This window comes from Nematostella vectensis, chromosome 10 (assembly GCF_932526225.1).
Source record: "Nematostella vectensis chromosome 10, jaNemVect1.1, whole genome shotgun sequence".
NCBI lineage: Eukaryota > Metazoa > Cnidaria > Anthozoa > Actiniaria > Edwardsiidae > Nematostella > Nematostella vectensis.
Genome location: NC_064043.1, coordinates 9,248,483 through 9,275,747, shown reverse-complemented (window position 1 = coordinate 9,275,747; position 27,265 = coordinate 9,248,483). Strand labels below are relative to the sequence as shown.

The following is a 27,265-nucleotide window of genomic DNA, read 5'->3' as shown; positions in this document are numbered from 1 at the left end:
GGTTCATTCCACCCTGTTTATGGAAAAGAAACACAGCGCAGCGCGTCATATGGTGACATCCCAGGTGTTAGCGTGAGGCTCAACTACTGAGGGTTTGGTTACCGAAGTTTCGAGAGGTTCGAGTTACCTAATGTTCCAGATTGTTTAAGAGTCACTAGGGATTCGAGTAACTGAGGGTTTGGCTTAGCGAAGGTTCCAGTTACAAAGCATTGCTAGTGACCCAGATTGGGCCGACACTCAACCTTACTTCCACGCTGCACTACAAATGTCGTCACATCCTGTCACGTGACCCACTGACAAGCTGTGTTTGCGGACGCCTTTTTGCATTACCCCCTGCGTCTATTCAGCTTGAACAATTTCCTCTCAGATGAAAAGAAGATATCCGTCCTCTTATAGCTATTTCCCTTTATTATAACTGCCAAAAATACAGCTCCGATGACCGTTCTTTGTCATAGTGGCTATACTTCCCTTTTAGCACTAGGTGAGAACGAGCGAGGTCTGTCAAGTATTGTGAGACAAGATTTACAGCCCCGCAGAGCTTCGAGTGAGAGGATGGGATAGCACTCTGCATGCTACTTGGCCGTAAGCCGGAGTAGATGATTGAACGCCACTAGCATACAGAGATGACAAACGTGATATAGCTGTCATCGCGTGAAGTTTCTAACCCCTCTACCACGTAATCTCGAAACAAAACACCCTTGGGAGCTCATGAGATGTAAATATTCTTTCAAATAGCAAGAGCGGATCGCCCAACTGACACGGATTTCCATGTGGAGGTTGGCTGCTCTAACCGGATAGCATTGTGTTGCGCAGAATCGGTCCTGAAGAACCGGAAGTTCCGTGTGAGTTCCGGTCAAGATTTAGCATCCTCGTCAGAGGACCGAGCAAGAAACACGTTCCGCAGACGGCGAAAAGAATTGGCTTGAAAGCGGGCGGCAAAACGCGCTTGAAAGCTGGAGATCTCGCGGAAGGAAAGAGCTAACTTTATTACGCTTCAAGCGGTCATTACATTGCAATAATGTTGGAAAGATTACGGCGAAGTACAGTCTTTTTAGTGTTGGCATTATGTTTGCTGTATTATGTGTCAGCCGACGACGAAGACTACGACCCTTGCAAAGCAGGTTTGCTAAAAAAATTCAATCACAACACCATCTTTTTCAAACCGTTTGTTATGAAAACCGAGCTTGTTATACAATCAAGACGACCCGTCTCCATTCCACTTTAAAATCCTTAATGTTATCTTATAAATATCGAGTTTATCGTCTAGAATTCTGAATCGTAATCAAAACAATCATCGAGATTTTTCGCATACCCTCCTTCGGTATACATGCATTGACTCCTGGTGGTAGGATTTCACGTGGAGAAAAACCGCAGATTTCTTCGTACGCCTATCTCTAAAATAGTTTTTTCGTTTTTATTCATCGCCGGATGTAAAAAAATACCGCGCATTAAAAAGTTTTGCTCTCGCTTTAATTGCTGATATTACCAATTGAGCTATTATAAGTCGCTTTACTGTGCGCTGAGGTATTTGGTTTCTTGGTGACGATTTATTTATGTTCATGAAATTTGAGATCATAACCAAACCTTTTCCGTTCATAAGCGCTGACGTGGTTTTCCCTTTTCCTGCCAAACAAAATTTTAGTCTTCCTTGAAGCCAAGCCCCCAGTGGTTTCTAACAGTCTAATGCTCTTGTCTTATCTTTAAGTCTAATCGCAAGAGAACTATGATGGCTAGATGTAACTGTCAATCAATAACTTTTGGCACCACATAGTTGCGCCCAAACATTTCTAGATTTGAAGTCTATTTCATTGAAATTGATCTTGTTGGTAATAGCAGCGTAGGCTTCATCAACCACTTATTACCGCTCTCTATCGACATCTGAATATTGCTTGCAATATTGCATACGATAGATTGCATACGATAGATTGCATACGATAAGATTGATTTTCGGCTGACCTCATTTTATCAGATCATGATGTCTCTTGCAACATGCGAGCATTGCTCGCCTCTTGTTTTAATGTTGCAAGTCAAATAAATAGATGTAGCTGAAAGTCTTGCAACATACAAACATTGCTTGCAATATTGCATGTGTTATTGCGATGATGAGCCCGATCAATAATCAATTGTGTCACATTTTTTAAAGAGATTCTTAAGCATAATGCTTTCTATTAACTCCTACAGAGGGTTTCATACAGGGGGATATCGCTCTAACTCCACAAGATATGAAAAGAGTGACACGCCAAAGACGCGCGGCTACTGCATTCGTGGGTCGTTTGTGGCCAGGCGGAGTCATACCCTTCGAGATTGCTGACGAATACACAGGTATAGACACGTCAGTGAACGATTGATTGTTACCATGGTAACATATTCATTAATCTGCACAATTTCCAGCTTGCAGAGTAGGTTAAATGATTCATATAAAAGGTAATTCCAGGGTTTGGTTTAATGTCTCACTAGGAAGCAGGACAGAATGTCTTTCGCTTGCTATCTTTCGCTTGACTCCTAACCCTTCTAATTTTAGGCCCTCTTTTAAGACCCCCTACCACCCCTGAGTCTGCGATATTTTTCTCAGCGGATCAATTAAAAAAAAATTGGGCTATTTTGTTGAATATAAAGTGTATAATATAACCAATCGTTGTAATACAGTTACCACCGGGATCTTACCTACCGGGATTTTGCGAAAATAACGGCCGGGAAACGGGATTTGGACCCCCTCCCCTCCCCCCCCAAACCCTTTAGGACCCTGGATAGGAAGTTTTCAACCGTCAATGTCCTAAACAGGGTTTAGCCCGAGTAAGCGCTGTGGCCAATGGCAATAATTGCTGGTATATGTGACCCATGCCTCTTTACTCGTTTCTCGAGTAATCCGGAAAAGGGGGGGAAAGGAGGGCATGCATTCAAGCTGAGCCCCACTAACCTGTACTGATTGATGTAAGATAGCTACTTGGAACGCAATAAGCCCTCTGGCAGAGACCATCCTCAGTGGCAGTCCTTACTTAAAATACACATACATACGGAGATATCATCGGATACACGCTCGCGATAAGATTCAGATGACAGTGCACTACCACCGAAATATAGTAAAAGCTCTGCGGTCGACCAGCTCTGAGAGAGCCTACAAAAGGCTTTGACTTTATGCCACACGTGCGCAATTATATTCAGATGACACAGCGCAACCGTATATAGATATCCACACGTGCGCGATTAGATTCAGATGGCAGTGCACTACCATCGAAATATAGTCAAAGCTCTGCGGTCGACCAGCTCCTAGAGAGCCTACAAAAGGCTTTGACTGTATGCCACACGTGCATATAGTCAAAGCTCTGCGGTCGACCAGCTCCTAGAGAGCCTACAAAAGGCTTTGACTGTATGCCACACGTGCGCAATTATATCCAGATGAAACAGCGCAACCGTCTATATATAACCACACGTGCGCGATTAGATTCAGATGACAGACCATTAAAGTCAAGGCCACGTGGATGGAATTCGTGGTATGACGAGACAGCGCACGAGTCTTTTTCGTAAACAATGTACCTGATTGGTCTCTAAGAACCCTTTTGCGCGGTACCAGTTGACCTTTTAACCACTCAATATTTTAGTTTCCGCTACACATCTTTGAGCGGGCTATAACTTGACCGGCATCGTGTATAAGGCTGGCCCTATCATGACGGTCAGCTTTAGCGCAAAAACGGATTTTTTGCCGACAATAGGAGACTTTTTTCTCTTTTTTGTACAAATGAAGCAAAAACAATATGCACGACCCACGAAAAAAAAAAAACCCACGGCCGTATCTAGAAAATTAAAACAAAATCCATCTTTGTTTTCCCCTAAGAAGGCTGGGGAGGGGGGGGGGGGGTGTTCTTTAATGTGGCATTTTTAAAAGTTGCTCTAGTTCAGCTTTCGTTCCATGCATTCTTACCCGGGCGCCTGATTGAGTCTCCTTTAGTTGTTGTGAAGCCATAGGAAACCACCATCTCTCCGAATTCGAGCTCGTTCCAGGCTCCGCACCGACTCGCGGCTCATTTCCGACCAAAGGAAACCAAGTAAAACGTCTTCTATTTTTTAGGTGAGCAAAAGGCCACCATCTTACAGGCGATGCGTCACTGGGAGAACTTCACTTGTCTCTCATTTATCGAACACACGGAGGAGGAAGACTTTATTTATTTCCACAAGGGACGCTGCGGGTAAGGGTCGCATCTGATGGTGCTGACCACGTGACCGTTTAGTGAACCTTCTAGTGTTGGTCTATACTTTTCCTTCTGTTTATCGTTATCGCCATCACACACACTCACAATCGTCAACATCATCATCACTACCACCGCCATCATCATCATAATCGTCATTATCATCATCAACATCATCATCATTATCATAATCGTCGTTATCTTTGTCATCATAATCGTCATCATCATCATCATTATCGTCATTATCATCATCATCACTACCACCGTCATCATCACAATCGTCGTTACCATCATCATCAAGATCGTTATTATCATTATCATCGTCATCCCTACCACCATCATCATCATTACAGTCGTCGACATTATCATCATTTCTACTATCTATTGTCATCGCCATCATCATCATATTACATTTGTCATCATAATCGTCATCATCATCATCATTATCGTCATTATCATCATCATCACTACCACCGTCATCATCACAATCGTCGTTACCATCATCATCAAGATCGTTATTATCATTATCATCGTCATCCCTACCACCATCATCATCATTACAGTCGTCGACATTATCATCATTTCTACTATCTATTGTCATCGCCATCATCATCATATTACCACTAACTATCATCACCATTGCCACTGCCATCACCATCATCATAATCATTATATCATCATCACCATCATCACCATTATCACTAGATCATACTATTTTATTATCAAACCATTAAACTATTTATTATATCCACATTATTATCAACCAGCATCATTATCATCATCATCACTATGATGTCCTATATCTTTCTTACCATTCTGACGGTCTAACACTTTTCCTCGCCAGCTGTTGCTCCTACGTGGGGCGTAAGGGTAACGGCCGACAGGGAATCTCAATCGGCAAGAACTGCGACAAGTTCGGCATCATTGTACACGAGATTGGTCATCTTGTGGGATTCTGGCACGAACACACACGGCCGGACCGCGACCAATTTGTCGAGATTATCCGCGAGAATATCAAGAAAGGTTGGCTGAGAAATTAACATACATTTCAGCGCGCATTCATTTACGCTCTCTTGAAACATGCGATGATTTTATATTTTGCACACAACAAATTAAGGGTAAAAGAAGTACAAACATCAAATATTGTAAACTTTATTTTTGCGCAGTGTACATGCAATCATATTGTCAATCTTGTCTTAATGAAAGCATCTCTTTCCTTACCACAGAGCCAGTTAACATCAAACTAACATTGTAATTCGCGCACTTTGCCTAAATGAACTCTTCGAAGGCTTTGAATAGCACATCAATCAAGCACATCAATACAAGCACAGCAGCTATCTAACGCCTCAGTAGATCAAAACGGGCAAATGGTAGAAATCTAGCGCAATGCGAATTGGGTTGTAAAGCTTCTCCTGATTGCCTTCTTTCTTAGCGAGCATTCTGTCTGTCTGTCTGGTGTAGGTGAAGGACACAACTTCCAGAAGTTGACGAAGGCCGAAATCGACTCCAGAGGCGAGGAGTATGACTACAAGTACGAGTAATGTCGTTACTTAGCGTTTAGGGCCCCGTATTAAGGGGTGGGGCATTAGGGGCACGTGCCCATCCCCCCCCCCCCCACAAATATTTTAAAAATGTAAGGAAATGACCAGTAGGGGTATGGCTGTGCCCGGCATATATGTTATTTAATAACTTGTTTCGTTATAGGTACCTTAAGAAGACGTAAGAGAAAATTGAAATAAATATCGAAAAAATTCAACTACTAGAGCAATTCGTTGATATCAGTATCTGTACCGTGCCCTCACCCCCACCAAATATTTTGGGACTGCTACAGGTCTTACAGGCGTTACCTTGTCACGTGTCATGAATGTTAACTTAATTAAGTAGCGACTTCCATCTATTTCTTGGGTGAGAATCGTGATGGTGATTGCCATCTAAACACGAACGATAACGGAGACATCTGCTTATCATAACCATCTATTCGCTCCACTACCGATCTACTTTTGCACTACCATTACCGATCCTAAGGGCGGCGTAGTACTAGTCCCAGTCCCTTTACTCTTAGACTGATAGTTTTGCTCATTAAATCAGGTCCATCATGCACTATGGGAAAAATACATTTGCCACGTCACTAAACCATGTGACCATCTTGCCAAAGAGAAGCGGGGACATGGTGCCCGCGATCGGTCAGCGTGAACATCTCAGCCTGGGAGACATTCGTCAGACAATCAAGATGTACCGATGTCCTGGTGAGTGGCAAGACTTCTTGGCTCATATACTTCTCATATAAGTATAAAAGCCGAAAGGTTGACGAGATTTAGGGTAATTTCTTCCATATGAATATCTTGCCATATTTGGGTTGCCTGTTGCAGATACCAATCAAAAAAGGGAAACACAGAAGGGGACCGATCATTTGATATCTGAAGGGTTGGCAAATAACAAGCCGAAATCTCTAGAAAAAAAAGTCAAACAAGTAATCCCGGTCCCAGTAAAAAAACATTAATTTATCAGAGGACGCTTGTTCTTAGCGCTATGATATGCTCGGCGCACATTACAGGATAATCGTATTGTTTCCAAGAGTGTGGGCGCACGTTACAAGAGCCCTTTGGTGCCTTCACGTCACCAGGCTATCCTAGCCCCTAGCCCTTTGGGTGACACCCTACCCTACCCCTCTGATAATCGTATTGTTTCCTAGAGTGTGGGCGCACGTTACAAAAGCCCTCTGGCGCCTTCACATCACCAGGCTACCCCAGCCCCTACCCCCTTGGTTGACACCCTACCCTACCCCTCTGATAATCGTATTGTTTCCTAGAGTGTGGGCGCACGTTACAAGAGCCCTCTGGTGCCTTCACATCACCAGGCTACCCCAGCCCCTACCCCCTTGGTTGACACCCTACCCCTCTGATGTTCGTATTGTTTCCTAGAGTGTGGGCGCACGTTACAAGAGCCCTCTGGTGCCTTCACATCACCAGGCTACCCCAGCCCCTACCCTCTTGGTAGACATTGTGAATGGCGGATCTCCGTGACGCCGGGCGAGAGGATTGTGCTGAACTTCACAGTCTTCCATCTCAAGAAAACTTCTTTTAACAAGTAAGCATATAATATTCACTAGAATAATTTTTTTTAACGATAGACGCAGGAAGTTATAGCATTGCGCGCTTTGTTACTTGTGCTATCTCGTTGAGCCAACGGATTTCCCGTTCTTCCACAAAATGAAATAATGGTCTGATTTTAAATAAAAAATCTACGACTTGTTTTCAGATGCAAAAATGACTTCGTCGAGGTGCGGGATGGGCACGGGCGGGAGTCTAATCTTATTGGTCGGTTCTGCGGGACACGGGTACCACCCTCTATCTGGTCCACCGGAAGTCGGTTGTGGATAAAGTTCAAGTCCGACGGCGTGGAATCGAGGCCTGGATTCAAAGCCGTTTATGAAAGTAGGTGATATTGAGCAAAAACTATACGCTTTGGCACTTCTGCGCGATTAATTGACTTCCTGTAGTGTTCCCTGTAGCCTTTTTTGAGCTCCAGCATCCAGTTAAAGAGCTCTGGGAAACGCCAGCGTATGAGGAAAACATTGTCGTTTAAGGGTCTGGTAAAACTCTAGTTCTTGACCTTCTCAATTGAAGGTCGCATTAATTGTTTGCTTTTCCGGCAATTTGAAGATATAGTTTAGGAAGTCCTGGAATTACGATTGAATAGGTATTTTAAAGAAGGAATAGATTACTTTCTTTAATGGATCGCTTTAGATGTGATCGCTTTCGATGTGATTACAAAGCGCGTTCGTTGAACGAAACGAGCCGAATAACCGCCTTGAATGATGTCATTGATGATACTGAAAGCAGACACGCACGTTTGACTTTGACTAAAAGTGTGCCGCTTTATACAAGAAACACTAATTTCTTCATTGACCATCTTTTAATTAACCTTTCTTTGAAACAGATCATTTTCACATCATGTCTGATAATAACTGTACAGGACCCGAAATGATCCCAGGACCCGAAACGATCCCCAAAAGTTCCCCAACTGATCCCGGGACCCGAAACGATCCCCAAGAGTCCCCGAAATGAACCCCAAGGAATTGCAGTAATGGACAATCAAAAGGAATGTGGAAGGATTGGCTTTCAGTTTTAAAAACATATGAACATTTTAGCGTTATTTGTGTTACTATCAGGAAATTTACATTAACTAAAACTATAGTATTAAGATTTATATGACTGCACAGGAAATACAGTGGTTGAGTCGGAAATTGGGGTCAAATGGCAATTTCTGTGATAGTAATTTGAAGAACCAGGCGTGAATAAATCATTTATAGATAACAAGTCTCCATATCGATCCACAGATAAAACATAAGGTTATTCTTAAGGTTACTTTTGTGCATGTTTGTTTGTATTCGGTAAATGAAAGACCTATCATGAGATCATGCAGGGGTTGTACGGCCGACTACATAAAGGAAATTCAAAACTCACATAAATATTGCTTTCAACTAAAGCCACATCTTGCAACGGTAGTAAAAGGGTTGTTCGAGTGCGTTACTCAGTGTGCTTTTGTCGGTAAATATTCGCTTATGTGAACATGGATTTCGTGGTGAAATACACGTTTGGTTGTCAAATGAATATGGATTTTTAGGGGTGACGTTTACTGGAAACGAGATTTATGTTGTTAGAGTCATGTGTCGGAACTGCAAATGTTTAGAGTGTGATGGAAGGTCAACAGTTTTGGTTGTTCTGAGCAAGGCTGTGCTATGTTAATGTTGTATTCCTTTCAGTAGCAATTAAAAGTTGTGTATTTGTTTTGGACTCTGTTTATGGGTTTACCGCCGGGGCAAAAGCCTTAATTATGCTTTAAGAATTGCAAGTGATTACTTCTGCTTTCCCTTTTTCCATTACCGCAATTCCTTGAGGTCGATTTCGGGGACTCCTCGGTATGGTTTCGGGTCCCGGGATCACTTGGGGTACTATTGGGGATCATTTCGGGTCCTGGGATCGTTTCGGGTCCTGGGATCATTTCGGGTCCTGTACATAACTTTCCCCAACAATTTGTTTTGTTATTCAGCGCGCTGTGGTGGACCGATTCGTAAAGCACACGGTACGATCCAGTCTCCCAAGTACCCAAGCTGGTACCCATCATCCAAGGAGTGCGTGTGGACCATTGCATTACCTGGCAAGGTAAGACCAGGCTAGGACAAGGCAGGGTCGAGGAGGGGGGGGGGGGGACCAGACTGGGACCAGCACTAGAGCTGGTACCCATCATCCAAGGAGTGCGTGTGGACCATTGCATTACCTGGCAAGGTAAGACTAGGCTTGGACCAGGCAGACGAGGGGGAACAGGCAGGGACGATGGCAAGATGAGACCATTGTAAGACCACGTTAGAGGGCTAGGCAGACAAGGGGGGGGGGGAAGGTAGGTAAGCCCGTGGCTTAAAACTACGAACGATACAATATGACCCAGAATGGATACCAATGGGTCATTAAATCTTTGTCCATTCAAAATATTATCCATGAACATAATAATTTACCTAGGAATAAGAAATAAAAAAGAAGTTTGTAAAAACGGAGTCATTTGCCGGGGATCGAACTCCTTAATTAAGATGGATCGAACATCCAGACATGCGCTAAAACACCGTATGGGAGCTAATGCTATACGGCTAGGCTGAAGATTTTAAACCCAACACCGCTATCTAGCGAACTGTATAACACAGAAGTACCAGAGGTACCCGGGCATTAATAGGGAGGCAATAACCAGGTTCCTAGCCATGTCTTAGTCGGCTACGCCATGCACAGCTCACTGTGACGTATTGTAAAAAATATCGAGGTCTATTTGGGCGCCTTGAGTCTCTGGGGATACCAAAGCAGGGATAAAATGTCGTGCATGTTCATATAACTTCAGAGACAACAACTAACATCAACTCTACTAGAAATACAAATGGCGCTTGATGCGCTCGCCCAAAAACCAGACTTCATATAATTCTAACTACAAATTACTGTAATTTGATAAATAAAAGGGCGGCTAATATTTGTAATTTAACTGTCATTCCTTCCCATTATGTTATTTAGTTATCATCTGCTCCACCAGATACTTTTTACGTGAAGATCGATCAACATCCCCTCCCCTCCCCTCCCCTCCCCTTAACTACACTACAAACAAACAAAGACATAACATAAAACTTTAAATCTAAAGAGTCGGGGACACCACAACAGCCGAATACAAATTGTGGACCAAGTTTCGTTAACAATCCCTCCCTTCCACAGGGTTCCCGCGTGGGTATGCGCTTCGTAGCGTTCGATGTAGAGGATCACGAGCAGTGTCACTATGACTACCTGCAGCTGTTTGATGGACAGGACGAGTGGGCGCCTTCAATCGGCAAGTTCTGCGGCAAAGAGATCCCCGGCGAAGTGCGAAGTAACTCGAGCTACCTTACCATCAAGTTCAAGTCGGACGCGTCCATCAACAAACCTGGGTTCTACTTGTCGTTTTTCTCAGGTCCGTGAGATTATTTACTCGAGGAAAAGTGCGTTTGGCTGTTGAAAAAGGAAACCAGGCGCGAAGCTAAGGGCGCCCAATAGACCGCAAAATAGCGAGTCATCTCTTATTGAAGGATGATACTTTTTCACAATTATTATTTCTATGACTGGGTACCCGGATTTATGGGTGGGCCGAGCGCCCCTCTCCCCTTTTTCAGATATTTGGCTTTGAAATTAAAGGAAATATAAGGAAATCCACGGATTCCGGATTTTGGAGCTCCTGGATCCACCCCCGTTACCCCTCACTGCCTTCTCAAATCCTGACTACGCAGCTGGAAACGCACAATACTCATGATACACGTTACCATATATCTTAAAGCACATTGACACTTTTGTACACTTTATCACACAACAAAATAAAAGGTTTGACCGTATCGACCCGTCGATGTCACAAAAAAAAGTGACTACATCGGACATTTCATCACGTCGATTTGATCGTATAGAGGTTTTTGGACATTTGAATGTTGATGTTAACTTTTAATCGGTGTTAATTCTGCAGAACGTAACGAATGCAATAACAACAATGGCGGCTGCTCACAGATCTGCCAGAACACTCTTGGGAACTACAAGTGCGCATGTTATCCAGGTTATGAGCTGCACTCGGACGGCAAGAACTGCGAAGGTACATACACACTTCATCAAATAAAGAATACCTTACACAAATGTAGCAAGAACTGCGAAGGTACATACACACTACATCAAATAAAGAATACCTTACACAAATGTAGCAAGGACTGCGAAGGTACATAAACACTACATAGAATAGAGAATGCCTTATACAAATGTAGCTTGCCGTACCTCATAAGCGCACGTCCGTATTATAGAGGTGCCGAATCTAACAACGCGCAACTGCTTATGTTCTTGACATTCTCTCGTCATTACGAAAATGCGCCGTTGTGTCATTTTGTTTGCAGCTATTTTGTTATCGGGGAGGCGAAGGACAAAGCCATTGGCTTCCCACAGGTGTACCAAATAATTTTCACTATGTCTTGCTTTCAGCTGCATGCGGAGGGGTCCTATCTAACGGTAACGGGACCATCACCTCCCCGAGCTACCCCGCCAGCTACCCCAAGAACAAGCGATGCCTGTGGAGAATCACGGGACCGTCTGGTCAACGCATCTCTCTCAAGTTCAACGACTTCAGACTTGAGGGCAACGGCAACGGAGTAAGGCTTGTTTAAGTAAGGGGAGGGGAGTGTTGAACAACGTTAGACTTGAGGGAAAGGCAACGGAGTAAGGCTTGCTTTAAGTAAGGGTAGGAGAGTGTTGAACAACGTTAGACTTGAGGGAAAGTCAACGGAGTAAGGCTTGCTTTAAGTAAGGGGAGGGGAGTGTTGAACAACGTTAGACTTGAGAGAAAGGCAACGGAGTAAGGCTTGCTTTAAGTAAGGGGAGGGAAGTGTTGAACAACGTTAGACTTGAGGGCAACGGCAACGGAGTAAGGCTTGCTTTAAGTAAGAGGAGGGGAGTGTTGAACAACGTTAGACTTGAGGGAAAGGCAACGGAGTAAGGCTTGCTCTAAGGGATGGGAATACTGGATTTAGCCTTTCTTGTAGTAGTGAGGATGGAATATTATTAGGCTTACACTGAAAGATAGGCGCAAAATAGTAAGGCTAATTTGCAATAAGATGTGGCTTGAAAAAATGCGGTCACTTCCTTTTGCCATTCCTCTCGTGTTAACCTTAGTAAATTTAATTAGAAAAAGATAAATTTACAGGTTTAAAACCAGTAATCAATTGCGGGCACGCCGGGTTTTTTCTTCTCCTTCTAACTTGATTCACAACCTATTTTAGGTTTCTCGATTTGGTCAGTTCGCCATGGGTTTGTAAGCCGCCTTAGTTGATAGCTTTGTAAAATTATCCTACAATTGTTGCAAACGCGATATCTCTTCCCAACTCTTGCAGTTTTATACGATTTAATAACTGATGTAGGCATTTATCTATTACAGGTTTGCCGTTACGATTACGTCGAGGTTCGGGATCACGAGAATAAGATTCTTGGAAGGTATTGCGGTTCCAAGAACCCAGAAACAGTGACGTCACCATCCAATGTGATGTGGGTGGAGTTCCGCTCTGATCACACGCAGTCGAGACGCGGCTTTTCGGCCAAGTACTACGCAGGTATTGTACACCGTGTAAACGCAAGCTTTGTACTGCTGTCTAGGTATTGTACACCGTGTAAACGCAAGCTTCGAGGTTGTGTTACGCTTATATACTACTGTGTAGTAATATTCGCAGATACGTATAGCTGTTATTGGCCTAGAAGATGACCCCTCGACTCCCCAAAAGTCACCAGCAAATAAACAAAATGCAGCTTTTGAAAGAGGTAGAGAAAACGAGAGGGGAGGGACTTATAAAAGAAGTTATTCTGAATAGATTACTTTTAAAGCTTTAAAGTGTATTACGCGCAAGGCACTGGCGTTTGATGCCTAGAAATCCGCATCAAATATTCAAAAGTTCCTGCATCACGTGACCTTGCAGATGAAGACGAGTGTCGCGAGAGGAAAGGCGGGTGTCAGCATATTTGCGTCAACACTATTGGGAGTTACCGCTGTACATGTAAACCCGGCTTTGTCCTGCATCCAGACCAGCACAGCTGCAAAGAAGGTATTGTTCGCGAGCTAAGTTGGTAAGGTGACTTACTCCATTAGGGCCCAATATATTTCTCAGCAGCGGATCCGGGAGGGAGATAGAAAAGCCCGACATTTTGACATTATTCATTATTTCACACAATACAAAGAGACAGACCACTTTTTACTTATAAAGGGGGAAGGATATCTATTCTTCACATATCAATCATTATCAATATCAATATCAATCGTTGTTTGTCGTTTTGGTAGTTCGCTTCAATAATTAGATACAAATAAAAACTAAAACATCCTGCTTTTCCAGCGTCCGACTGCGGTTCCACTGTGACGTCACTAACAGGCCTGATCATGTCTCCTAACTTTCCCGGAGTTTACCAACACAAGAAAGACTGCACTTGGAAGATCACAGTTACTCCTGGTAGCCACGTGGAACTCAACTTTCGGGTAGGTTTATGCAGGGAAGTGTTCCCTGGTTGAGCTGAGCGTTCAGATGGTCTTAACAAAATGCCTTACTCGCTTTCACTCTAACTGGAGAACTGTAGCCTTGATTAACTCTCTCATTCGACTTATTAGAGAAATTATTCATGCCGTGGTTTACAGAGTCTTAGGTTTAGGCCGTAGCATGAGATGGAGTGGTTTCGTTCTCTTGGTCAAAGAATCATTTCCATTGTTAATTCAGTTAATTCTCTTTAGACACTCATTTAAATTAGACATTTGGTGAACTGAAATGTCTTTCTTGTTCGCCTAGATAACTGTCTCTAAATTCAGGTAAACTATTATATAACCTAAATTGTTTAAGAAACATTTTATGCACATTGTAATGTAAGTGTTAAGCACAAGGCCGCCATATCTATGTCTTTTTAATCTATCGAATAAGATGAAACTCCGATAAGAGCAAACCTCTCCCCCCCCCTCCCCCCCTATCGCCTGCATGCTACCTCTTTTTGATCCTCTGTAATCCTCATTCAGTTTTTGCAGATCGAGGAGGCAAAAGAGTGTCGCTATGACTACGTCGAGGTATTCTCGGGCACAGGCCACCAGGCCGAGAGTCTAGGACGCATTTGCGGCAACAATCTCCCCAGCCCGTTTCGATCGCGGGCTCACAAGATGCTAATCAAGTTCCATTCAGATTCGCTCATAGCAAAACGAGGGTTCAAAGCGCGCTACACGGCACGTAAGTATAAGAGCTATAACAAGCTTCCCCATCAGTATATCAGTTTCTAGAAATAAATCCCATCTGAGTGTTTTTTTTATCGTTTTTCCCCAAAGGTTAAACCGGCGTCGCTGTTTCATCTCTTACAAATCTTTTAAAATGTTTATAATCATGTCAGGAGTATTGTAAATCACACACATTTACTGTATCAAATTGGGATGCGTCCTACACACAAAGCCTTAAAGGCCGACCCTCATTTAAGAAAAAAAAGGAAAAGCAAAACTTTATTTAAATCAAAACGTAAAAAACATCAACGCCGCGGGGAAAAAATCGACCAAAGGGAAAAGGTCCAAACCTTCAATACTAAAATGCATATATCTTTGTAGATTGTGGAGCAAATTTGAATGCAGTTAGTCAAAAGCGGATATTTTACTCGCACCCAGCCTATGGCGACGATAACTACGGCCCCAAGATGAAGTGTAACTGGACACTGACGGCTCGCAATGGGTTCATCAAACTGCGCTTTAAAGAATTCGACATCGAGAAGGAAGCTTATTGTAGCTATGACTACGTCAACATCCGTGACGGCAATAGCACGTCATCGCCGTTGCTAGGGAAACAGTGTGGCAGTTCCGGGAAGAAGGGGCCTTTAGAGTTCGTATCGACGGGTAATAAGATGTATATCGAGTTTGTGACTGACGTCACTAACCAACACAAGGGGTTCATTGCTGAATATGTGCGAGTGAAGAGGACCAAGTATAGAAGAAAGAGGAAGGATGGGAAGGAGTAGGGCTTTCTATAGCAGTGCCGCATCAATCAAAATTTGAGGAACCCTGAATTGGGATGGGCGGGGCTAGTGCAGTATAGAACCTTATGTTTAGTTTTTTTTCTGCTACTTATTAAAAATTATAGGAATCGCTGCTAAGGACTCTTTAGATGAAGGATAAGTCAAAGACAAACTTGCAAGTGCAAAGAGTGCCTTTGTGACGCGTAGAGGTGGGGAGCTTTGAAGGGAGTGTAACTGAATGGGATTCGTGTTAAATGCATTTCACTTTTACAATTTTCATATTGTTTTCATTTGCAACGACTATAATGTCAAACACAAAAGAGAGAGGTTTTATGTAAATTCGAGATTAGAATTTGGTAAAGATAACGTGATTCATCTAGATATAAGAATTCTAGTTGTGCTTAGTAAATTATTTTAATGCTGTTTGTACATTATAGATGTTTTTCGGTTTTCATATTTTGTGAGCTTCATGAAGTATTATTCTTTATCGAGTAGAAAAGCAGGCGTGCAAATTGGCACAAACGAAATAAGTGTTCTGTGTGCTTGAATATAAAATTGAGTTTATGGAGACATGGGTTTCTGGTACGTCGCCATTTGACTTCGAAAAAAGAAGAGTATCAATAAATACTCAATCTCAATGTTCAATACGATACTGTAAAGCGCACAGACGAAAGGTTTTAGCTAAAACTTATTTAAAACGGCTAGATAATCATTCGCGTGACTTCATAATTCAATTAAATATTTGCTACGGCTGGGACCTAATTCGGCGTTTAAAACCAACGCCGTCTTATAGCCGTATTTTGCCGGTTTAGCTACATTTGCAGACATTATAATAACTTATGCATCCTATACGGCGCATGGTTTATACGGCGTCTAAAACCAATCTGACTTAAGCCTTACTATGCGCCTGGGCCAGGCGTATTATCTCGCAGACTCGTATTTAATTCGACCGGCCGTATAAAATGGTTAAAGACGCCGAATTAACCATGTATAAAATTGTAAAAAAAAATTAAGACGGCTGAATTTAATGCGATGTTGATGCGGCCTTTAAATTAGGCCTAAGATTTGGCTGGCTTGTCTTGCAACAAGTAGCATGGCGGCGAGAAACTGTGTGAGAGTGTCTTTCTGTTCTGTTTGTTTTGCAAACAAACCCCTTGGTATAGCCAAGACCGCCAGAAGAGGCAACACTGAATCTCCTGCCAAATATTACCGTGTAGTACGTATAATCGTAGAACTGACTTAAATCGATTGCTCACAAAAAGATTGAAGCTGATTTTTCTTTCTAAAATCCGTAAATGGCTAGAATTTTGCATATGCCATTGCTATACGATCCAATGAATAATTTATCACTTTAACATTTTTTGTACTTAATGCAAAAGTTATGAAAAAGTTAAAAACGAGGTGACTTATGTTCGTCCAAGAATATAAAAAGTGCAACTATATTTTTCAAACAATTTCAAGGTATATGTATAATATTCACAAGGCCTAAGTAATCAAGCTATTAAACAAAGCATAGTTTACATAAAATAAATATACACGTTTAGATTGAATGAGTACTAATTAACTCGTTTTCTGGTTTATGGCAAGGTTTCAAGCGAATGTTTACAGACCTTGGGAGGGTGAGGGTTATTTTCGTCTTGACGGTAGAAGTCGGTCGCATCGCCGGCTGCTTAATAGGTTTACAACTTGCTTTGCTACAGATATCCGAACCATATGTTCACTGCATTCTCGCGATTTTTTGTCCTTAAAACTTTTAGCTTGATAAAGTTTGCTAACTTCTCATCGCTTTTGATTGACAGTTTGACTAACTGCGCGGTTAGAAAGCATTCGATAACGCGTCTCTACTGTTTGTGGTAAACACAATTGAAATAGTTTTCGCTTTGCTGATTAAATCCGCACTGGTTTACACCTTACAGCTAAGCTCTGCTAGCTCAAAAGTACATCTAGTCATTTTTTTCTTCATAATTTCATATAGATTACAATCAATTTACATGTATTTATATATATATATATATTTATTCAACTTTATCAGTAAGAATCTACAATTTTAAATTTTTAATAATCAGTATAATTTTTATAATTTTATCTTTTTTTGTGTCCCCCAATTAGTAGGGGTTTTATCCCCGGCTAGAGGTTGTTTATGACACTTTAATAAAGTTTCTATCTATCTATCTATCTATCTATCTATCTATCTATCTATCTATCTATCTATCTATCTATCTATCTATCTATCTATCTATCTATCTATCTATCTATCTATCTATCTATCTATCTATCTATCTATCTATCTATCTATCTATCTATCTATCTATCTATCTATCTATCTATCTATCTATCTATCTATCTATCTATCTATCTATCTATCTATCTATCTATCTATCTATCTATCTATCTATCTATCTATCTATCTATCTATCTATCTATCTATCTATCTATCTATCTATCTATCTATCTATCTATCTATCTATCTATCTATCTATCTATCTATCTATCTATCTATCTAAAGGATCAATTCCCAATGGAGAATATCGTGTCTGGCCAGCACAATTCTTCTTCGTAAACCCTTGCGTAATCTGTTTCCCTCCCACTCATCCCTGGCTGGAAAACAATTATTCAGAGGTTCCAGGCAATGGATGCGTCCATTATTCCACGCAACATAATGTTAACCACTTCACGTAAATTTAATAACTTGTTTCGCACTAAAAAAAACGTTTGATCTGCTTTCTTAAAGAATTAATTAACAAAACAGAAATACTGCCATCCATGTTATTTACGATTTTTCTTTTCTTCTCTGGAAAGTGAAAGTGATTGAAGGATTAATGAGAGTCGTTTATTATAAGGTATAAATGTTTCCAAACCAAAGGCAATATAGTTGCTCAAAAAAAACTTTTCTTTTGCGTCAATTATCACCTCGAACGAAAGAAAACAACATTATGCTACAGCAAAGGCCCGTCAATATTTAAATCAAGGAAAAACAAGTTAATGTTTGCTTTTAACAAACTGACGTAATGAGTAGCTTGCGGGCTCAGCTTTGGATGCCTCACTTGGCATTTATCTCGCAGCAAAGTTATCCTTTGAGCTCTCCTAGGCTTCGGTACTTCGATTAATAGCATTATTCATGCAGATTCTAAGCTATAACGTGTACAACATAGTGTCTAGAGATAGCGGAGACATTTAAAATTTGCTCTTAGTCTACGGTATATTGCTCTGCTCGACAATTGAGATCTTGATCTGAATTCCATGACCGGGCAAATCTAACATCTACTTCCTCATGGGGCTGGCTTCGTTTTTCTCCTGGCTCTTGGCTCTTTTATTAGGTAAGTCTTTAGCACTCCCAGGCTTCTTGTCTTAATCTGAACTACTTTAAGTTCTTGTTTGAACCGTCGGTCGAGTGTTATCAAAGACTACATTGCATTCTTTTCATTCTAGAAGTTTGAGTGTTCAAAAACATGTAGGACTTTGTTAAGATGCTCTCTATTTCCCATAAAGTAGTAGTAATAGTTTTATTAAGTGAATATAAGTTAATGAATGCAATAACAAGGGAATTTCAATTACTCCATTTGTTGCTCCCGCTGCAATGTTGCAACAAGGATTTCTACACTACACCACGCGCTTGTCACTTCGTAAAGATTGATTTCATATTTTTTTCCGCAGTGTTTATTATTGGAAATAGCGCCTATGCATTACGAGTTACAGTTTTATTGGACAGGACTAATTCGTCAAGCATTCTTGAAGAAAAACTTAGAGGTATTTCTCATGATTTGAGCACGAAGAAAACAACATGGATCTTGTGTTTCCCCGCCAATGGTGACGAGAAAAATGACCTTCGACCTGGGCAAGGGTTTGCTTCAAGAGAATGGTACGAACTATTTTTGCGCTTCTAATCATAAAATATATGTGCTGTGCGACACGCATAAAAGGGGACGTTTCACAGATATAATTAAGCATTCCAGTTTCGGACGTATTATTAATGCGAACTTTAAGACAATTTTCATCGGTTTGTTTTGGTTCTCATGAAAAATCTCGGAACGGTTCCTATTTGTGGTTGACCACATTTTCTAGTCTAAGAACCAGTCGTTAGATCATTTGCGGTATCATTAAAATATAGACAACCAATAGACTCAAAAAGCTTTTCATACATTCTACATTTTTGTGACATATTTACTCAAAGAATTCATGTTTTATCTCGAATTTCGTACTACTATGCTTTTCACGGAAGTCAAACTTATAGCGCTCAGCGCGCTCTCCCAATTCATTCTTGCGTAATTTTCCCAGCGAAGTACTGAAGGCATTTGCTAGTAGGGAAGCGTAATTTATTATCTGGCAGTCCTTTTTATCTTGTTTACGTGGAATGATATGAAAAGAGTTGCAAGTCTAGTTTAAGAGCTTTGCTATTTCCTTTCTATACCACTCCGTTTTATTTGTTTTATTGTGTCGTATCTTCTGCAGATGCATTTAGGGAAGTTCTGTCTATAGCTCCCTCGAACTATATCCCATTCAAGAATGATTGACATATGTCCACAGACGCCAAGGAGCCCAACTTTCTTATTTGTCTCTCCTACTCGGACATACTCGACTGACGTAAATTGACTTTCTAATTTAAAAATAGCCTTATCGTGTTTTGCGGAAACAGGAATTATAGAAGGACCTATCTTCTTAAATAAATTCTTCGAGTACCATATTTTCCTTCAAATCTGGAGAACTTATAAACAAGGAAATAGAGGTATGCAGAGTTCAATTTTGTTTGGGTGTCGAGTTTATTACAGCCAGCTCGAAAAAAAATCCCTCGCTGCTCGAGATGTTTATTGAATGTCATTAAATTGTTTTTAGTTGTTTTTGAAATATAACCCATGCATTTTGTGTCTTCCTAAAGTGAAATCCCAAGTAAACAGTAATACGATCACCTTTCAGCTGTTAGATAACTTGTGTGACACAATCTTCCTATATCAACTTACAGTACAATGTTTTGTCACGCTCATCATCTCACGAAATCTAACGTGACTCGAAGTTTAGCGTATCGTATTTGATTCTTCGTCACGCCACTTTTTGATAAAAGCCGCACCAAAAGGTCACCCCATTTGAAACTAAGTACACTGGGAAATTTGTTTTCTTTTGTAACAGCGATTTTAATTTATTATTTGAAAATTGTTTTGGAAGGGTGTACGTTTGCACATTTTGCTATCCACAATAATCACCGCCCTTTGAAGACGCGCCTCAGATGCCTAGAAATCAAATAGGCCGGGTGACAAGAGTGAACACTCAACCTCGTCTTGGGTCGTCTGGGAAATTTTTAACATGGCGTCCACCTCGGCTCATGAAAACCGTTTATTGTTCTGTAAACGATATTCCGCTTGCAGAAATTTTTAGTGTCAATTTCCGCCGTTTTGCGGTTTTCGATTACAAGAAATGTTATACCCTAAATCTAAAAACCTGCTTTAAGCTAATAGTCAAAAACTACAAATCACAGTGTTCTTATTATATGAAGGGCTACTCAAGAATATTAAAACAAAAATGTTAATTTATCAAACATTTCCCTTTTTATTAAAATGATTACAGAAAAAAATATGTGTTTGTTTTAGGGAGTGTGGTGGAAAAGTCACAAATGTCAGCCATCTCAGTCCTTCTAATGTGTTGGTGTGTGCCTCGCATCGCGTTCGCTTCTGCTCTGACGTGACGAACGCACGACGTAAAGGTGACATTCATCAGCATCATTCACATGATTATCATTATCATCATCGCCATGACCATGACTATAAGATAATATTATCATAAAAATAATCGTCATCGGTAGCAGCAGCAACAGCATCATCATCATCATCATCATCATATCATATCCTAAATAAATACAAGTTAAACAATGCATGGAGGTACTGATTTGTTCCCTCCAGGAATCCTGTCCTCCAGTGCGACCATTACACTCTTTGGTGGATTACAAGATTCATTGGGTGACAGTGACCTTAGAGAGATGCTTTTTGACGTGATAACCCATTCTGTAAGTACTGGTTTGACGTGATAACCCATTCTGTAAGTACTGGTTTGACGTGATAACCCATTCTGTAAGTACTGGTTTGACGTGATAACCCATTCTGTAAGTACTGGTTTGACGTGATTACACATTCTGTAAGTACTGGTTTGACGTGATAACCCATTCTGTAAGTACTGGTTTTGACGTGATAACCCATTCTGTAAGTACTGGTTTGACGTGATTACACATTCTGTAAGTACTGGTTTGCCGTGATTACACATTCTGTAAGTACTGGTTTGACGTGATAACCCATTCTGTAAGTACTGGTTTGGCGTGATTACACATTCTGTAAGTACTGGTTTGCCGTGATTACACATTCTGTAAGTACTGGTTTGACGTGATAACCCATTCTGTAAGTACTGGTTTGACGTGATAACCCATTCTGTAAATACTGGTTTGACGTGATAACCCATTCTGTAAGTACAGGTTTGACGTGATTACACATTCTTAAAGTACAGGTTCGACGTGATTACATATTCTGTAAGTACAGGTTTGACGTGATTACACATTCTTAAAGTACAGGTTCGACGTGATTACACATTCTGTAATTACTGGTTTGGCGTGATTACATATTCTGTTAGTACAAGTTTGACGTGATTACATATTCTGTAAGTACTGGTTCGACGTGATTACATATTCTGTAAGTAAAGGTTTGACGTGATTACACATTCTGTAAGTACTAGTTTGACGTGATAACCCATTTTGTAAGTACGGGTTCGGCTGTTGGGATTTTTATTTGAGCAGGGAGGGGACTTCGTGCTCTCGGTCGACCCCTCTACAAGAAATCTTTTTCAGGTCCCCTTGTATTGTTGACGTTACCATTCCCGTTGGGAATGCTAGGTAGGTACTTTTTAATTTACACGAGAACCTGTGTTTCTTGTTCTATTTCAGGAGAAGGTTTTGTTTGTGCGGCATCGCGACGCAATGAGTCTCCGTGAGTTCCTGATACAAGGCAATCACCAGATATCTAAGGACAACCGAAAAGCTCTCCTGCGCAAGCTGCTTTTGTTAGGGGAGGAAGAGTGGACGTCGACCCTGATCAGGGCTGTTGACATTCAAGAAGAAAGTGGGATCGCGAGAAAGCCACGTGGCAAAAGAGACGTTGCTGCTTTCGCGGGTAAGTAGTATTAAATTTTGCGTGTTGTCTTTTAAAATTAATATCATTCTGAGGAAAATATGTATTTGCATATTATAATTTTAAACAATGAAATAAGTCTAACACAGAGCTCAAAGTATCATTTACGACTGGATTTTTTTAGATACGACCAAAGAATATATATCGCAAATCAGCGACCAACATACACCTTATTGTTAACTGAACACTTGTACATTATACTTACTGCACCTCGCTTGCACAAGGTGTTTGTATAAACTACATAACACAGTCAATCTGAGGTTTCGTTATGTGCGACTAAATCGCACACATGCGCCTTGAAACAAATTCCAAACTTTGAGCCCCTATTACACACAATTAATACCGAGTCATTTTTTTTCAGTGTTCCCCAATAGTACAAGCGCCTTAACTAATTATACAGTCTACGATACTCCATCACCGCCCGCCCCAGTCAGTAGCACTTATGTAGATGAGAGCACTTCGTACCCAATACGGACAACGTACCCAAATGTATCAATCTCGTCTGAGACGAATGGAACGTTTGGAATTTATTCAACGCATAGTGCCACTGTTATGGAAACTTCGCGTGGCATTATGGTGTCCTCGTCAGCGCGGGTGATGAATGCGACGTTAGGTATTATAATCACGCCCTCACAAGCGGTAACGCAGTCACATGTGGGGAGTATCAGGTCGTCCGTCAGTCTATCAGAAGTACCTACGATCTTGCCTTCCCCAGTGTCATCAGTAGCTGTTCAAGCAAGTGTGTCATCCTCTGTTCTAGCAAGTGTAAACCCTTCTGCCATTGCAAGTGTATCTTCTGTTCAAGAAAGTGATTACCCTTCTATTCAAGCAAGCGTACCCTCCTCGGCCGTGGAAAAAGGATCCTCTACCCAAACAAGTGGGTTAACCTCGTTGCAAGCGAGTGAATCTGCCTTTATTCAGGCAAGTGTACCCCCTTCTGCCGTTGCAAGTGTATCCTCTGTTCAAGCAATTGATTACCCCTCTATACAGGCGAGCGTACCCCCTTTTGCCGTTGCAAGTGTAGCTTCTGTTCAAGGAAGTGATTACCCCTCTATTCAGGCAAGCGTACCCCCTTCTGCCGTTGCAAGTGTTTCTTCTGTTCAAGCAAGTGATTACCCCTCTGTTCAAGCAAGTGTACCCCCTTCTGCCGTTGCAAGTGTATCTTCTGTTCAAGGAAGTGATTACCCCTCTATTCAGGCAAGCGTACCCCCTTCTGCCGTTGCAAGTGTTTCTTCTGTTCAAGCAAGTGATTACCCCTCTATTCAGGCAAGTGTACCCCTTTCTGCCGTTGCAAGTGTATCTTCTGTTCAAGGAAGTGATTACCCCTCTGTTCAAGCAAGTGTACCCCCTTCTGCCGTTGCAAGTGTATCTTCTGTTCAAGGAAGTGATTACCCCTCTATTCAGGCAAGCGTACCCCCTTCTGCCGTTGCAAGTGTTTCTTCTGTTCAAGCAAGTGATTACCCCTCTATTCAGGCAAGTGTACCCCTTTCTGCCGTTGCAAGTATATCTTCTGTTCAAGGAAGTGATTACCCCTCTGTTCAAGCAAGTGTACCCCCTTCTGCCGTTGCAAGTGTTTCTTCTGTTCAAGCAAGTGATTACCCCTCTATACAGGCGAGCGTACCCCCTTCTGCTGTTGCAAGTGTATCTTCTGTTGAAGGAAGTGATTACCCCTCTATTCAGGCAAGCGTACCCCCTTCTGCCGTTGCAAGTGTTTCTTCTGTTCAAGGAAGTGATTACCCCTCTGTTCAAGCAAGTGTACCCCCTTCTGCCGTTGCAAGTATATCGTCTGTTCAATCAAGTGATTACCCCTCTGTTCAGCCAAGCTTAACCCTGTCTACTCAAGCAAGTGTTTCTCGCTCTATCCATTCAGCACCCCCCTCTGTCCAATCAAGTGCAATCTTCTCTACGCAAGCAACTGTATCCACATCTGAAGAACAATCGAGGGTGTATTTAGAGTCTACTCCAACCATCAGTGAATCCTTGTCTAGATTTTCTTCAAGTTACCATATAGGAGCAAGTGATTTCACATCTACTATGATAAGGTCCCAGTCCGCTCGAGCCACTAAAAGTGAGTCTTATACTATTTCAAGCTCCCATGAGCCATCACTCCTCATGTCCTCACAAGCTGAAGTATCAACAGCGATGAAATCAAAATCTATCATGTCTAGCATAAGAGTGTCACAAATCCCAAAGAGCAGTTCTGCCTCCGTATTTGCATCTACAAAGTTGATCAAGTCTTCCATATCAGTAGAACGTTCTAGGAAGGAGACAACGCTTTTGATCACTCGATTAATCTCTACAAGCATTGTCCCTGGGGTCAAACAGACGAGCAGCAAGCTCTTGGTTTCTTCACACTCCACCCCTATATTAACAAGTATCCACAGAGCCACAAGTACAAGGAATGTGCTAGAACCTTCGAGCATTATGACTTCCACCTCCATCTTACCCTCTACATCTTCGTGGAGGATACCGACCTCGAGTTCAGTCACCACGCCGACTTCTGCTCCTACACCCACCACTCCGGTCTCGTCCCAAACGTACGAGATAACCCTAGAGGGGGACTGCGCCGTTGTGCTAGCTGACGACGAAACAAAGAAAGACTTCAGGGACGCGCTCAAAGCTGTACTTGCCAAAGCTTTACGCATCAGTCCAGACGACATCAAGGTCGGCGAACTGGAATGCGGGTCCATCAAGGCCACTGTGACCGTGCAGAACGCTGAGGAACGAAACGTAACTCAGCGCTTAGAGGAAGCCGTGAAAAATGATGCTATAGTAGTCGAAAGTCAGGGGAGGCAGTACAAGGCCCTTAAAGTAGATGTAGTGGAGCCTCATGCCACGGGCGTGGCCCCTACTGAGCCTTCCACAAAAGGCCTTGCGTTTATACTTTACGTCAGTTTTGGGGCGCTGATGGGTTTGATCTTCATCGTGGGGGTGATCGTCCTGTGCCATCGCTGCCGTAAAGACAAAACTTCAGGCAGGTTTACGATGGGCCAGGATTCTGAGGTGGAGCTGAAGAGGTTCGCGGGAATTCCGCGGGCGACTTATTACCGTGTGGATTTCTATGGTCATGCGCAGGAGATTGATGCGGTGAATGATCTTCCTGGCGATAAGGAGTATGACGAGGCTGTAGTGCCGTATCATCAGAGCTTCCGTTTGGACGACACGGGTGGGGCAGGACAAGGGGGGGACACCAATCAAGGGGGGTTCACCATGGGGAGGTTGCCCGAGTGGGATGTACCGAAGTTGAAGTCGGACGACATTGTGGTGGCCAGTGAGGGGGAGAAAGGCGCGAAAGAGAAAGAGGGGGGCAATACTGCGCATGCGTATGATAACCCTGCAATGTCTTTTGGGGATCTTACTGATGCGAAAGATAAGAAAGAGAACGAAGAATAAAGGCTAATATGGAAAAGATATGCATGTCTAGAAAAGTTGAAAATTATTGGGAAAATCTTTGAAGTAAGTGAAGAAGATTAAAGAAACCGTACGCAAATAAAGATCGAAATAAGAAGAAAATGTGTCTTGGCAGAGGATATTTGTAAGCTGTCTGGGAGGATAGGCTATAATTTGCCAAGGAAACGAGCAATCTGCATTTGGGAGTCCTGTGGATTTTTGTTTGAAAGGCGAATTATGGGAAGATAGATAAAAAAGTAAACACTGATGAAAATATAAACGAAAGGTTCGCGCTTGGAAAGCATTAATGTTTTGTGTAAACGTCAGAGAAAATGCTATTTAGCGTTCAAACAAGACTATTACGGCTCGAATGAGAAAGTGACGGTTTGCCGTTCCCTGCTTCCCTTAAAAAGAAAACAAGACAAGATCACGCAGAGATGTGTTATAGAAAAAGAAATTCAGAATTTGACCATACAAAAGCTGGCGTAGGTATTCATTCAGATATGAATATATTTCTTTAAAGCCACATACAAAGCATTGTAGGTAATATAGAAAGGAAAATAACATTTAAATTTCTAAGTAGCACGTCCCAGCTCGCAGTGGTACTAACTGTCCCTTCATGATAGCCGACCTCCCTCCCTCCCCCTCCCCCCCCCCCCCCCCCCCTGGCTACGGTCCTGTGCTATATTACGCCAAAAATACAATGAGAATTTTAATAATAGTTTTTAATGGAATAGAGTTTTATATTTAACAACTATTTCTCGAGTTTACGATCTCTTAGTCAAAAGACGATGAGACCGAAGGCTAAAGGAATATTTTTTAGTCAAATCACACTATATTTAGTCTCCCTGGCAGCCGTTCTGGACTCCTCACCCTAGGTGTTGCCTGAACCCCAGTAACCCCAGTAACCAGTTATTAAGCGTGACGAGTCCTAAACGGCTGCGAGGGAGAGGTCACTATATCCAGGTCAACTTGTATAGCCAAAAACGTCGTCTGGTCTGGTCATTTGCTGTTTTTGGCTTTCAAATCCGGTGTTCTTTTGATAGCGCACTAGAGGGTCAGCCAATCAAAATGCAGCATTGTTGATAGACCACTAGGGTCAGCCAATCAAAATGCAGCATTGTTGATAGACCACTAGGGTCAGCCAATCAAAATGCAGCATTGTTGATAGACCACAAGTGTGATTTGAATAAAGGTTTATATATTTTTTGCTAAAAGATAAGAGAAATGTATTTCTCATTTAACTAATTTTGATTATTATAATTTTGACATCTGTTGATATAATAATTTTTATTATAAATTATATGATAAATAAGTGTTTCTCTATAAAAGCGCAAAACAAAATAGTGTGTGTGCCTCCGTTATGGAACAGGCGAGAGATGTTTTAAAAATAAGCGTACAAATAACTCTTTAAACAAATAATAAGCGTACAAAGCGTACAAATAACATCTTTGAAATGTGTAACTAGTATTTTCGTTTTGCA

General features: G+C 41.8%; 2 protein-coding genes across 3 annotated transcripts; both read left to right on the top strand.

Moving 5' to 3' along the window:
• Positions 1 to 215: 215 nt before the first annotated feature.
• Positions 216 to 16,782, top strand: LOC5513558 (tolloid-like protein 1). 2 transcript variants are annotated; one of them, XM_048733523.1, is made up of 17 exons: positions 216 to 1,121; positions 2,182 to 2,322; positions 4,067 to 4,184; positions 5,029 to 5,207; positions 5,646 to 5,715; positions 6,273 to 6,430; positions 7,106 to 7,271; positions 7,443 to 7,618; positions 9,237 to 9,349; positions 10,433 to 10,664; positions 11,205 to 11,327; positions 11,705 to 11,871; positions 12,654 to 12,825; positions 13,186 to 13,311; positions 13,597 to 13,736; positions 14,271 to 14,466; positions 14,832 to 16,782. In XM_048733523.1, the coding sequence occupies exons 1-17, from the start codon at positions 1,019 to 1,021 to the stop codon at positions 15,233 to 15,235; spliced, it is 2,784 nt and encodes a 927-aa protein (XP_048589480.1). In that variant the 5' UTR covers positions 216 to 1,018; the 3' UTR covers positions 15,236 to 16,782. The 2 variants fall into 2 exon arrangements, with proteins under 2 accessions (XP_048589480.1, XP_001633846.2); XM_001633796.3 differs by having other exon boundaries at positions 230 to 1,121; positions 14,262 to 14,466.
• A 1,452-nt stretch (positions 16,783 to 18,234) lies between these two features.
• On the top strand, positions 18,235 to 25,882 carry LOC5513557 (mucin-5AC). Its single transcript, XM_048733389.1, has 6 exons — positions 18,235 to 18,549; positions 18,887 to 19,091; positions 20,812 to 20,924; positions 21,121 to 21,224; positions 22,149 to 22,374; positions 22,754 to 25,882. The coding sequence occupies exons 1-6, from the start codon at positions 18,504 to 18,506 to the stop codon at positions 25,783 to 25,785; spliced, it is 3,726 nt and encodes a 1,241-aa protein (XP_048589346.1). The 5' UTR covers positions 18,235 to 18,503; the 3' UTR covers positions 25,786 to 25,882.
• The last annotated feature ends 1,383 nt before the right edge of the window (positions 25,883 to 27,265 follow it).

Bases quoted from the DNA above. Each gene is read 5' to 3' on its own strand.
- LOC5513558 (XM_001633796.3), top strand. From the start codon at position 1,019: ATGTTGGAAAGATTACGGCGAAGTACAGTCTTTTTAGTGTTGGCATTA. The intron at 1,122-2,181 runs GTTTGCTAAAAA...TAACTCCTACAG, and splicing joins CTACGACCCTTGCAAAGCAG to AGGGTTTCATACAGGGGGAT. The intron at 14,467-14,831 runs GTAAGTATAAGA...ATATCTTTGTAG, and splicing joins CAAAGCGCGCTACACGGCAC to ATTGTGGAGCAAATTTGAAT.
- LOC5513557 (XM_048733389.1), top strand. From the start codon at position 18,504: ATGGGGCTGGCTTCGTTTTTCTCCTGGCTCTTGGCTCTTTTATTAG. The intron at 18,550-18,886 runs GTAAGTCTTTAG...TTTTTTCCGCAG, and splicing joins GCTCTTGGCTCTTTTATTAG to TGTTTATTATTGGAAATAGC. The intron at 22,375-22,753 runs GTAAGTAGTATT...ATTTTTTTTCAG, and splicing joins AGACGTTGCTGCTTTCGCGG to TGTTCCCCAATAGTACAAGC.